The 14845-nt window shown below is 40.1% G+C and overlaps 1 protein-coding gene across 1 annotated transcript in view; it reads right to left on the reverse strand.

The window, feature by feature from the left end:
* Positions 1 to 14845, reverse strand: part of RB1 (RB transcriptional corepressor 1) — a 292199-nt gene that overhangs the window by 232349 nt on the left and 45005 nt on the right. Inside the window, exons 3-5 of the mRNA XM_075852244.1 lie at positions 14118 to 14230; positions 10082 to 10216; positions 5393 to 5431 (exon numbers count right to left, since the gene is read on the reverse strand). Coding sequence (XP_075708359.1) covers positions 5393 to 5431; positions 10082 to 10216; positions 14118 to 14230 — 287 coding nt within the window. The remainder of the gene's footprint in view (positions 1 to 5392; positions 5432 to 10081; positions 10217 to 14117; positions 14231 to 14845) is intronic.

Raw genomic sequence — 14845 nt, forward strand, 5'->3', positions numbered from 1 at the left:
ACATGTACCGAAAAATGGTACTGATCGAAACTACAGTTCGTTACGCAAAAAATAAGTCCTCGCACGGCTTTGATTGAAAAATAAAAACGTTATGGCTCTTAGAATAAGGTAACACAAAAAGTAAATGATTGTTTACAAAACGTATTTTATTGTGCAAACGCCATAAGACATAAAAAAAAACTATAAACATCTGGTATCGCCGTAATCGTATCGCCCCGCAGAATAAAGTGAATATGTAATTTATAGCGCACGGTAAACGCTGTAAAAAAAACAGAATAAAAAAACAATCGTAGAATTGCTGTTTTTTAGTCACCACGCCACCTAAAAATAGAATCAAAACTGATCAAAAAGCCGCATGCACCCCAAGAAAACTACAATGGATTCCTCAAGGGGTCTAGTTTCCAAATTGGGGTCACTTTTGGGGGGTTTCCAATGTTTTGGCACCACAAGACCTCTTTAAACCGGACATGGTGCCTAATAAAAAAAGAGGCCTCAAAATCCACTAGGTGCTCCTTTGCTTCGGAGGCCGGTGCTTCAGTCCATTACCGCACTAGGGCCACATGTGGGATATTTTTCTAAACTGCAGAATCTGAGCAATACGTATTAAGTTGCGTTTCTCTGATAAATCCTTTTGTGTTATAAAAAAAATGGTATAAAGAGGATTTTCTGACAACAAAAAAAAAGTAAATTTCACCTCTACTTTGCTCTAAATTTCTGTGAAACACCTAAAGGGTTCATAAACTTTCTAAATGCTGTTGTGAATACTTTGAGGGGTCTAGTTTCTAAAATGGGGTGTTTGATAGGGGTTTCTAATATATGGGCCCCTCAAAGCAACTTCAGAACTGAACTGTAACCTAAAAAAATAAATAAATGAGGCAATACTTCGCTTCTTACATTATACGGATAATGAGCCGTGCCCACTCCGAGATTACCCCAGTTTTGACCGTTTGTATAAACGGAGACCCCTATTAGACCGTTTCAGTGCCCGGTTTTCCCAAGCATACACCCCCGAGAAGTGTATTTCTATTGATGAGTCCCTGGTACATTTTAAAGGGAGGGTTCAATTCCGCGAGTACCTGCCGGGTAAGAGGGCAAGGTATGGCGTGAAGATGTATAAGCTGTGCGAGAGTGCATCAGGGTATACCTACAGGTTTAGGATATATGAAGGAAAGGCCACCCCCAAACCAGACTGCATCCTGGACTACAATAAGTACATGGGAGGGGTGGACTTGTCAGATCAAATCCTGAAGACCTACAGCGCCATGCGGTGTGGTATAAGAAGCTGGCCGGGCACATCATACAGATGACATTGTACAATGTGTACGTGATACGTCGATGTGCAGGCCAGACGGGAACTTTCCTGGAATTTCAAGAGGTGATTATCAAGAACCTAATCTTTAGGGACCAAGAAGGGGGGGCCCCCAGTACTTCTGGAAGCGGGGCCACACGCATCATACCAGGGTGGCAACACTTTCCAGGAGAAGTTCCCCAAACTGGCAAGAAAGGAAAAAGTCAAAAGAGGTGCAAAGTCTGCTATAAGAGGGCGATAAGGGATGACACAATATATCAATGTGACACGTGTCCCGAATAACCAGAGCTCTGTATGAAAGAGTGTTTTAAGATGTATCATACAGTCCTTGATTTTTAATCTACCCCAGTTTTACTTACGGTGATGTACTCCGCACAGCTTATCCCCCCTCGTCTTTCCCCTCTGGGCCCTGCTGTGTGCCCAGGCAGCTGATAACAGCCACATGTAGGGTATTGCCGTACCCAGGAGAACCCACATTACAGTTTATGGAGTGTAGGTCTCCGGTCAAAATGCTCAATTGAATGCCTTAAGGGTATAGTTTTTAAAACGGGGTCACTTCTTGCGGGTTTCAACTGTACTGGTACCTCAGGTGCTTCTGCATACATGACTTCGCAATAGAAAATCCCCAGTAGGCCAAATGGTGGTCCTTTCCTTCTGAGCCCTCCCATGGGCCCAAACTGCAGTTTTTCACCACAAATGGGGTATTGCCGCACTCAGGACAAATTGGGCAACAAAATGGAGTATTTTATTTCTTGTGAAAATAAGAATTTTTGAGCTAAAATGACATATTATTGGAAAAAATATATATTTTTTTTAATTCCCAGCTCAATTCAAATAAGTTCTGTGAAGAAACTATGGGGTCTAAATGGTCACATTACCCATAAATGAATTCCTTGAGGGGTTTGGTTTCCAAAATGGGGTCACTTCTGGCGGGTTTCCATTGCTTTGATACCTCTGGGGTTCTGCAAATGTGACATGGCACCCGAAAACCAAACCAGCAAAATCTGTACTCCAAAGAACACACAGCGCTCCTTCCCTTCTGAGGCCTCCCATGGGCCCAAACGGCAGTTTATCGCCACAAATGGGGTATTGCTGCACTCAGGAGAAATTAGGCAACAAAATTTAGTATTTTGTTCCCTGTGAAAATAAGAAATTTTGATAAAAAATTACATCTTATTGGAAAGAATTTCATTTTTTTAATGTCACAGCCCAATTGAAATAGGTGCTGTGAAAAAACTGTGTGGTCAAAATGCTAACAACAACAACAACCATAAATGTATTCCTTGAGGGGTGTAGTTTCCTAAATGGGGTCACTTCTGGTGGGTTTCCATTGCTTTGATACCTCTGGGGCTCTGCAAATGCGACATGGCACCCGAAAACCAATCCAGCAAAATCTGGACTCCAACAAACACATAGCGCTCCTTTCCTTCTGAGCCATCCCATGGGCCCAAACTGCAGTTTATCACCACAAATGGGGTATTGCCACACTAAGGACAAATTGGGCAACAAAATGGGGTATTTTGTTCCCTGTGAAAATAAGAAATTTTGATCACAAATTGCATTTTATTGGAAAAAATGAATTTTTTTTTCATTTCACAGCCCAATTCAAATACGTGCTGTGAAAAAAATGTGTCGTCAAAATGGTAACAACCATAAATGAATTCCTTGAGGGGTGTAGTTTCCAAAATGGGGTCACTATTGGGGGATTCCTACTGTTTTGGCACCTCAACACCTTTTCAAACCTGGCATGCTGCCTAAAATATATTCTAATAAAAAAGAGGCCTCAAAATGCACTAGGTGCTTCTTTGCTTCTAGGGCTTGTGTTTTATTCCACGAGCACAGTAGAGCCACATGTCGGACATTTCTAAAAACTGCAGAATCTGGACAATACATATTTAGTAGTATTTCTCTGGTAAAACCTTCTGTGTTACACAAAAATTTTTTAATAAAATTGAAATTCAGCAAGAAAAATGAAATTTGCAAATTTCACCTCCACTTTGCTTTAATTCCTGTGAAATGCCTGAAGGGTTAAAAAACTTTCTAAATGCTGTTTTGAATACTTTGAGGGGTCTAGTTTTTAAAATGCGGTGTTTTATCAGGGTTTCTAATACATAGGCCCCTCAAAGCCACTTCAGAACTGAAGAGGTACCTTAAAAAAAAGGCTTTTGAAATTTTCTTAAAAATATGAGAAATTGCTGTTTATGTTCTAAGCCTTGTAACGTCCAAGAAAAATAAAAGAATGTTCAAAAAACGATGCCAATCTAAAGTAGACATATGGGAAATGTGAACTAGTAACTATTTTGGGTGGTATAACCGTCTGTTTTACAAGCAGATGCATTTAAATTATGAAAAATGCTATTTTTTCTAAATTTTCTCTAACTTTTGCCATTTTTCACCAATAAACACTGAATATATCGACCAAATTTTACCACGAACATGAAGCCCAATGTGTCACGAGAAAACAATCTCAGAATCGCTTGGATAGGTTTAAGCATCCCGACGTTATTACCACATAAAGTGAAATATGTCAGATTTGAAAAATGGGCTCTGAGCCTTAAGGCCCAAACTAGGCTGCGTCCTTAAGGGGTTAACAGACACGGCGATACCAGTAATGTTTATTTTTTTTACAATGCTTTAACCCCTTCCCCCCTGCTTGCATTCTGGGCCCTAATGACCAAGCCATTTTTTACGTTTTTCCATCGTCATTTTCGAAGAGATATAACTTTTTTATTTTTGCGTCGACATAGCTGTATAAGGTCTTGTTTTTTGCAGGACAAGTTGTACTTTTTAATAGCACCATTTTGGGGTACATATAATTTATTCATTAACTTTTATTAACTTTTTTTTTGGGGGGGGGGATAGAAGAAAACCTGAAATTTCACCACTCTTTTTTTGCGCCCTAAATCTACGCCGTTTACCGTGTGGTATAAATAACACAATAACTTTATTCAGCGGGTTGTTACGATTGCAAAGTTACCAAATTTGTATAGATTTTGTATGTTTTACTACTTACACAGTAAAAACACTTCTTTTTCAAAATTATTTGTTCTTGCGTCTCCATATTTGAAGAGTCATAACTTTTTTATTGTTCCGCCGATGCAGTTGTATGAGGGCTTGTTTTTTGCGGAACGACTTGTAATTTTTATTGGTACCATTTGAGAGTAAATTCGACTTTTTGATCACTTTTTATCCCATTTTTTTAAAGTCAGGATTAACAGAAAACAGCAATTTTTCCATTGTTTTTTATTTTATTTTTTACAGCGTTCACCGTGCGGGTTAACTAATGTAACAGCTTTATAGTCGGGGTCGTTACGGACGCGGTGATACCAAATATGTGTAACTTTTTTGCTTTATTGTGGGGCTTTTTAATAGTAAAGCATTTTGTAAGGAGAAAAAGTGAGTTTTTCATTTTTTTTTTTCACTTTTTTTTAAATTAACTTTATTCAACTTTTTTTTTTTTTTACTTATCCTACTAGGGGACTTTCATATGCAATCATCCGATCGCTTTTAGAATACACTGCAATACTTTTGTATTGCAGTGTATTACTGCCTGTCCGTTTAAAACGGTTTACTTTATTCTAATGCAGCGCCGTGGAATTAGCGGCGCTGTAGAATAAAGCCCACTAATGACCGCCGTGAAAAGGCTCATCGGCGGTCATTAAGGGGTTAAGGGAAAAGGTTGTTTTTTTTTACTTTCATTTATTTTATTTATTTTTTGTACATAAAAAAAAAAAGAAAACTAACTGATTAGTTAAACGGATATCATTATAGTCTATGAGTGGGAAATGCATTAAACTAATGCCTAATAATGCCATCCCTCACCCATAGACTATAACGGTATGCGTTTAACAGATACTGTACGTCATGAACTCACATGACCCTAGTTCATGATGTATCCGTCTAACGTATACCATTATAGTCTATAATGACGGATAAAACGGTTAGGGCATCCATCACAGCCTACGTTAAACATGTGTGTGTCGGGAGTTTTTCCCTGCATAAACGTCAAAAGTAGTGCAATAACAGGTTGTGAAGAGGGAATAAAGGGATTATTATGAAGAAAGAACAAGAAATTATACTTACTGATTATCTGTCTGTTCCATAAAAATGTTGTCAAAAGTCCTTAACAGGATAAAAACAATTATTCTATCTGCTTTAACAAATAAGATATATCTTCCCTTATACAGGTGAAATGAAAAGACATATGGGTAAACAAAGTACTACTTTTTGCAAAGTATGGCTATGTGCACACTAGCATTGTGGCTTCTGTTCAATAAGGAAGCCACAACACTTTACTTAGTAAGCTGGATACCACTAGCACCGAACGTACACCCCAATGACCTACAGTGGGGTCCATTGGGTACCGGCCAATGTTCCCTATAAGGTGTGCGAATGCGCGGCCGTGCACCTTCCACAGCCGGCCCCCCCGCTCACTGAGCTTTAAAGCACGCGCACTGTCAGTGCAGCGGGCAGAAGATTCTCAATCTCCTCCCTCACTCACCTTCACTGAGTTTCCACCCAATCAGAGATCCCGGAAGGTGAGAGAGAGAGGAGATAGCCCAGAGTATCAGAGATAGCTTGTTCGCTGACAAGTGAGGTCGGTGCCGGGAGTGGACCAATCCAGTCACATGACATGAGGTCAGGTGACTGAATTGGTCCAGTCCTGTGCCGTCACTGACCCCAGACAAAAGTGACCCAATCTTCACCGCATGGCCGCATGACCACCTCCTCCTCCTGACGGTGAGTAGTGTCAGTCAGAGCGGAGAGTTGAAGCGGTAGGCTACCGCTCTATGCTCTCTTTGCACTAAGTACAAGGGAATGGGGGGCGCTATATAGAGGGGGGGCTGTGTGTGGCTATCTGCAAGGGGGGGCTGCGTGTGGCTATCTGCAAGGGGGTGGCACTATCTACAGGGTGTGTGTGTGCGTCGCTATCTACATGCGCTCTGTGTGGCGCTATATATAGGGGCAGTGGTGTAATGAGGGATTCTCTAATTGATGCCTATAATTGGTGTTTATAACTGTTGTTTTACTACTGGACTTGTAATATTATAGTATTTAAAAAAAGTTATTAAAACTAATTTAACATAAGTTTTGTTATTCTCTTATGTATTATGATATATTAGCGTTTACTGGGGGTATTACTTTTAGTCAACAGATCGCCCACCATTGATGGAGACTTGCCCTGCTCCCTAACTGCCCCGCTCAGGAGCTGCCAAGACTTAGAGGGAACATTGGTACTGGTGTGGTCTATGTTGGTCTGATGAGAAAAATAGTGCTGTATTGGAACAGAGCCAAAAGAACTGTAAGTGCTAGTTCACACAGCGGTTACAGTCGACTACGCTATGGATTCCATCAAAACGAAAGAACCCTTGCACAACGGCGACAAACGTAAATCATTGGCTCCGTCACCATTGAAATCAATGGTGATGGAAATGGAAACCTATGGTTTCCGTTTGTGTCTGTCAGGGCTCCGTTCCGACGGAAAGCTCAGACGGAACGGACCCCTAGCACAGATGTGAACGAAGCCTAATAGTCCCCATCAGGCAGGCATTCGCTATGTTAGGGAATAAAGCACTTTGTGCTTTCATTTAGGCATACTGTAAACGTGACCCACTGTAAGGCTGATGCATCTCACAAGTCTGCCTAAATATCATGTTATAACTGAATGGCACAGATCACAGTGGACATTTTGCTTTCTATGTACAATTGTGCAATTTTATTTTATTTTACTTGACCTTATAGAAAAATATGCTCCAGTATCTTATACAGTTGGCAGAATGCTCAAACTATTTTGTAAAGATATTAAACACACCCCTGCCCTTCCCATGTAATTAACTGCTTAGTGACGCCATAATGTGCAGACAATGCTATTTAACCAGGACACTATTGGTATTATATTATATATAAACCTTAGCGATGCTGCCCATAATATCTACCTCATCTTAAGTCCTGTCCTGTCCTGTCACAACTCAAATGGCCAATTCACACAGTTTTGAGACACTTTTGAAAGACGCGGAAACCACGTCGGAAAACACGCCAGAAAACTGCCGAAAATGCCTCCCATTGATTGTAATGGGAGGCGGAGGCGTTTTTTTCCTGCAAGCTGAAAAATCGGCTCGCGGGAAAAAGTTGGGACATGCCCTATTTTCGGGCGTTTACACCTCTGACCTCCCATTGACATCAATGGGAGGCAGAGAAAGCGTATTTCGCTGTGTTTTATGCCCGCGGCGCACAATGGCCGCGGGCAAAAAACGCCATGGAAAAACGGCATGCAGGCAGAGGAAAATCTGCCTCAAAATTCCTAATTGAATTTTGAGGCAGATTTTCCTCCTGCAAAAAACTCTGTGTGAACCCAGCCAAAAGGTGAAAAATAAGAAGATAAATAAATAAAACACAGGTTTTTGTAGGTCTTTCAGGAGGATCTCTTTTTTCCTGTGCCAGCTTAAAAAAAGTGAGAACGTAAAACCCCATTTTGCTATTTTCCCACAAATAACATTTCCCCCAAAAAATCTCAGTGTGAATACATTTTGGTTGCTATGTTAAAGGGGTTGTTCAGTTTCAGCGAATGAATGATATTTTTTGTAGAATGAAAACTGATACAATTTTCCAATAAACTTTCTGTATTAATTCCACAGTTTTCAAGATCTCTGCTTGTTGTTATTCAGTAGGAATATTAATTGTTTACTTCCAGTGGATACAATTCTGTCCATGGTCATGTGATGGTAACGCAGGCGCCGGGATCGTTAGAAGACACCGCCCTGATAACTGTAATGAACCATTAACCTGTGACCATCACATGACCAAGGACAGAATTTTATTGACTAGAAATAAAAAATGAATGTACCTTATGGAATAACATCAAGTAGAGATCTTGAAAATCGTGAGAAATTAATACAGAAAGTATAGAGGAAAATTGTATGAGTTTTAATAATACAAAAAAGAAGATTTAATTTTAAAGAGGCTCTGTCACCAGATTTTGCAACCCCTATCTGCTATTGCAGCAGATCGGCGCTGCAATGTAGATTACAGTAACGTTTTTATTTTTAAAAAACTAGCATTTTTGGCCAAGTTATGACCATTTTCGTATTTATGCAAATGAGGCTTGCAAAAGTACAACTGGGCGTGTTGAAAAGTAAAAGTACAACTGGGCGTGTATTATGTGCGTACATCGGGGCGTGTTTACTACTTTTACTAGCTGGGCGTTGTGTATAGAAGTATCATCCACTTCTCTTCAGAACGCCCAGCTTCTGGCAGTGCAGACACAGCGTGTTCTCCAGAGATCACGCTGTGTCGTCACTCACAGGTCCTGCATCGTGTCAGACGAGCGAGGACACATTGGCACCAGAGGCTACAGATGATTCTGCAGCAGCATCGGCGTTTGCAGGTAAGTCGATGTAGCTACTTACCTGCAAATGCTGATGCTGCTGCAGAATCAACTGTAGCCTCTGGTGCCGACACGATGCAGGACCTGTGAGTGACGTCACAGATCTGCACTGCCAGAAGCTGGGCGTTCTGAAGAGAAGTGGATGATACTTCTCATCAGAACGCCCAGCTAGTAAACACGCCCCGATGTACGCACATAATACACGCCCAGTTGTACTTTTACTTTTCAACACGCCCAGTTGTACTTTTGCAAGCCTCATTTGCATAAATACGAAAATGGTCATAACTTGGCCAAAAATGCTCGTTTTTTAAAAATAAAAACGTTACTCTTATCTACATTGCAGCGCCTATGTGCTGCAATAGCAGATAGGGGCTGCAAAATCTGGTGACAGAGCCTCTTTAAGAAACCCCTTTAAAGAGGCTCTGTCACCACATTATAAGTGCCCTATATTGTACATGATGTGATCGGCGCTGTAATGTAGATTACAGCAGTGTTTTTTATTTAGAAAAGCGATCATTTTTGATGGAGTTATGACCTATTTCAGCTTTATTCTAATGAGTTTCTTAATGGACAACTGGGCGTGTTTTACTATATGACCAAGTGGGCGTTGTACAGAGGAGTGTATGACGCTGACCAATCAGTGACCGATCAGCGTCATACACTTCTCCCCATTCATTTACACAGCATATAGCTACATCGCTATGGGCAGCCACATACACACACTATAATGCTACTCATGTGTCATGACAATGAATATACATTACCTCCAGCCAGGACGTGATGTGTATTCATTCTCCTGACCACTTCTGTAGCGTCTGTGATTTACAGCACAGCACAGCGAGATCTCGCTGTGAATGACAGTTTACAGCGTAATCTCGCGAGACTACGCCTGCTGTGCTGTACATCACAGAGACGCTACAGAAGTGGTCAGGAGAATGAATACACATCCCGTCCTGGCTGAAGGTAATGTATATTCATTGTCATGACACATGAGTAGCGTTATAGTGTGTTTATGTGGCGGCACATAGCGATATGGCTAGATCGCTAGTGCTGTGTAAATGAATGGAGAGAAGTGTATGACGCTGATTGGTCACTGATTGGTCAGCGTCATACACTCCTCTGTACAACACCCACTTGGTCATATAGTAAAACACGCCCAGTTGTCCATTGAGAAGCTCATTAGAATAAAGCTAAAATAGGTCATAACTCCGTCAAAAATGATCGTTTTTCTAAATAAAAAACACTGCTGTAATCTACATTACAGCGCCGATCACATCATGTACAATATAGGCCACTTATAATGTGGGGACAGAGCCTCTTTAAGCCTAATGGTTTGTCTATTTTCTTTTCCACCAATTCTTACAACAAAACAGAAAGCTAGCATTTACCTCTGAAATTTTTGGTACAAGTGGCAAGTTGTTTCATATTTTTTCTTAAGCTTTGAGACTGCATTATCAACTTTGGTGCTCAGATTATCCACGTTGATATCAATTTGATTCAAAAGCACAAAACATTTGCTGACACTGGTAAAACAAAAGATGTAAAATAGGGTAATGACTGCAAGAATTGAAATTTGTCAAAATTGCAATGGTTAAAATTAATTTGTAATTGAACATAAATAGAGCAGATTAGTTACAGGACATATTAGAGACACTGCAGGAAGTGGCGGGGGGGGGGTTGTCTTTTCACAGCTAGTCTATGGAGCAGGAGCAGAGTGAGAAACGAAAAGAGCCAAAGTTATAGCACTGTACAGACGAAGGGGTACTGCGCTCGGCTGAGAACTCTTGCCCCTTCGTTTCAGTAATCGGTTGAGGTCACAGCACCCGAACCCCTACCGATCAAAACTTCTGACATGTCAAACGTTTTATGAAATGACAGTTACTCTTCAATTTTCCTAATTGGATATCTCTGCACAGTCTTAGGTTTCTGGTTTTAAGAAATTACACTTTATAATGCAAATTTGTGTTGAAAACAATTCCCAGATTATCAGACTTTCTGGATTATTTGATGCAGAATTAACGGAATAGTGCAATATATTTTAGAAACAGAGGACCACTGAGACTGAAAATTGTGTGGACTATATTTTAGGAAACAAATTTTTCAAAGTATAAATTAGGGTTGTCACAATCAGAATTTGCACATCAATACTTTGTGTAGTATTGCGATTCTCGACACTAAAACAATACTTTGCCAACAATAATTATAAATAAAAAAAAAAAGTTCTTCCGTTTTCTGATGTGAGGCACGGGGTGTGATGAATTTTGAACCTTCACGTGCCGCACATTAATAGTAATTAACCCCATCAATTTTAATGGGGTTAATTACTATTAATGTGAGGCACATGGAGGTACTAAATTCATAACACCCCGTGCCTCACATTAATAAGTGAAAGAAAGCAGGGTTTTTTTTTTTGTTTTTTACAGCGTACACATAATTGACGCTCTAAATTTGTTATGCATCTTATTACGGTCGCAACGATACTGAATGTGTGTATATTTTGTGTAGAGACTTTTATTTTAATGTTTTTTGTAAAAAACTTGTGACTTTTTTTAACATTACTTTATTTTTTTACTATTTTATTTTTAAGCTTTATGTACTGGCATATATCTATATACTGATGGTACACAGGCAGTTGTTAGGGCATACCTAGGTATGCCGTAAAAACAGGAAATATGGTCAGACAGCCCTGGGGTCCTTCAATGGACCCTGGGCTGTCTGCCCATATATGGTATTGTCCCTCGATCGTGTCACAGGCATTCCCTGCAAAGCAATACAAGGTATCACCGTTCTCATTTTCCCCTTGAATGCTGTGGTCAGCTTTAATCGCATCATTCTCTGATCTCCGCCGTAAGGAGCAGGGGCTGTAGCTGTATAATACAGACATTGCCCCGCTCCTGACGAGTGTGCGCGCGCAGTCAGCATGAGGTGATGTGGCTGACGCTAAACTAATGAGCGGTGTTGCAGCCCTGAAGACAGAAAATGGGGCTGTTTTGCAGTGTGTCCGCCATGTTCTCTGTCTTCAGTGCCACCGCTCATTAGTGCAGTGCCACCGCATCACATCATGCTAACCGATTGAGCACACTTGTCAGAAGTGGGCAACAGCTGTATTACACAGCCGCAAGCCCGCTCGGCCACACAGCTTAGTATCGAAATACATGAATTAACGGTATTGAGCCGTTTGAAGGTGCAGGGCATTGAAATAGTATCGATATTTTGATGCATCGTGCAACCCTAGTATAGATGAAGAGTTTTAATTTTGTGCTAAGTATTATCTTATTATTAATATTTAATAATCTTTCACATAAAATAATGCAATAAAACCATCTTTAGACTCTATGTCTATTAGAAAATCTGTTCCAAACTTCGTACCAGTTCCTTCATTTAGCAGGCCAACAGTGGATCCACTGACAGCACTATACCGCTATTCTGCTAATTAGGCAATTAAGCCTGTTGCATTGAAGATTTCCTTCTCAAGTTATGTCATTGGGTTTGAGGTAGGCCACTGGGTAGGTACCAGGGAAAGAGTTTAAATAGAACTTGTCACTATGAGTTATTAAACTAAGGACATTCGTATGATACCCTAATAGGGTTACACTAGTGGATACAATTATGCCCACCAAACAGCCCCCCTAAATGCCAAACAGTGGGGCTGAAAAGTTTTGTGAAGTCACATGATGTATCTGATGATCCTTCTCAACGAGTGAGCAGCTCTGAAAAGAATCGTGTCACACTATTGGACATGGAAGTGCTTTCAACCCTTCATATTTGATCATTTAGGGGGCTGCAGATGCCATAAATCTCACACTAGTAGATCTATATTAGGACATCATACCAATGCTCTAATTTTAAGAGGTTTTTCAAAGTGACAGGTTCTCTTTAAAAGGTAATCCGATGATAGCACCCTTCACCAAACTACATACAACTCCAAATATGCCTCTTTGGGTGTACCTCGATATTCCGGAGATAACGGCCATCTCTATCCAATCCTTGCCATGGATACCCTCCCCCCTCTGCGTCCTAACCACCTGACCCCCACTCTCATACATTGTTTCTTCTCTCCCATTGCTTAAAGAGGCTCTGTCACCAGATTTTGCAACCCCTATCTGCTATTGCAGCAGATAGGCGCTGCAATGTAGATTACAGTAACGTTTTTATTTTTAAAAAACGAGCATTTTTGGCCAAGTTATGACCATTTTTGTAATTATGCAAATGAGGCTTGCAAAAGTCCAAGTGGGTGTGTTTAAAAGTAAAAGTCCAAGTGGGTGTGTATTAGGTGCGTACATCGGGGCGTTTTTAATACTTTTACTAGCTGGGCGCTGTGAAGAGAAGTAACATCCTCTTCTCTTCAGAACGCCCAGCTTGTGACAGTGCAGATCTGTGACGTCACTCACAGGTCCTGCATCGTGACGGCCACATCGGCAGCAGAGGCTACAGTTGATTCTGCAGCAGCATCAGCGTTTGCAGGTAAGATCGACTTACCTGCAAACGCTGATGCTGCTGCAGAATCAACTGTAGCCTCTGCTGCCGATGTGGCCGTCACGATGCAGGACCTGTGAGTGACGTCACAGATCTGCACTGTCACAAGCTGGGCGTTCTGAAGAGAAGAGAATGTTACTTCTCATCAGAGCGCCCAGCTAGTGAAAGTATTAAAAACGCCCCGATGTACGCACATAATACACGCCCACTTGGACTTTTACTTTTAAACACACCCACTTGGACTTTTGCAAGCCTCATTTGCATAACTACAAAAATGGTCATAACTTGGCCAAAAATGCTCGTTTTTTTAAAATAAAAACGTTACTGTAATCTACATTGCAGCGCCGATCACATGCAATAGCAGATAGGGGTTGCAAAATCTGGTGACAGAGCCTCTTTAATGTTGTAACTTGCCAACATCAGCTATTGACCCAGACTCTGACTCGGTTTATGGTTCCTTTTTGTATCATACAATGCTCTTTTTTTTCCCCCTTGTTATTATGTACTAATTTAATGCATATAGCATTTGCTTGTACTTGTTCCTTTTCTCATTACAAAACTTTAATAAAATTTCTTGGAAGTAAAAGGCAATCCGATTTCAGCAAATAAAAGTTATTTTTGTTGTATAATAAAAAGTTTACAATATACTCTCTTTCCTCACAGCTTTCATGATCTCTGCTTGCTGTCAATTAATAGGAACCTTCATTGCTTAGCTCCGGTAGATGCAAACCTACCCCAGTCATATGATGAGCACATATTCCTTTTTAGTGACGTACGTCATAGGATACCAAGGTATACGTCTAGAAATACTCTTGATGTATAGGTCCAACGTACTCTGCAAACTCAGTGTCCTTACTACCTTTTTGGTTTATTTCACTCTCGTAAGTTATATATACCCCAGTAATAAAAAAAAAAACTGACAATTGCAGCAAGAAAATCAAAGTTTACCTTATTCCTAAAGCCTGTAGAAGTTCAGAAAACGTGAATGTCATGTCATCAGAGTTGACAGAGGCAATGAACAGACAAAGTCCCAAAGCTTCAATCTTCTTTATAGTTTCCCGCTAACAAGAGCACAAATTAGCTTTGTTAGAACATATTTCCAATTTTTGAACAATGAGCCCAAAAAAAAAAAAAAAAAACCTTCAAAGCTGAATCTGATGAATTTGGTAAACTGCTATTTAAGAATAAGCACATAGATTTTGTCTTGAAAACGATACCACCAGTACATATCTTCTTTGCTTTAGTACAATAGAATTCTAGATAAAGAACAAGATGTACTGATGTATGCTCAGAATATCATGATTAACAAGGGACAGACATTATTATCCTCTGAAAAGTATACTTTTATATAGAATTTAGTCTGGGTTCATCTGCACAATAAAATTATATATATATTATCAGCAAGCATTTGTTAGAAATCTCTTTGCGATTGCATCTCTGCTTAGCTAAAATTATTAGCAACCAACTCCTCTATAAACAATACAGCGCCACTTAGTGGCCAAACAATCATATTTTATTTAAAACGTAATGGAATTCAACAGTCTCAATAAAACAAAAAACAAAATAGGAACAGTATAAAAGTAGACTCAATATAAATTAGAATAAAACATAACATATTAAATCAAGTATCGGTAGAAGAATAGCAGCATGGACATTAAGTGTTCTTTGCACACCAA

This window comes from Rhinoderma darwinii, chromosome 2, assembly GCF_050947455.1.
Source record: "Rhinoderma darwinii isolate aRhiDar2 chromosome 2, aRhiDar2.hap1, whole genome shotgun sequence".
NCBI classification, from domain to species: Eukaryota; Metazoa; Chordata; class Amphibia; order Anura; family Rhinodermatidae; genus Rhinoderma; species Rhinoderma darwinii.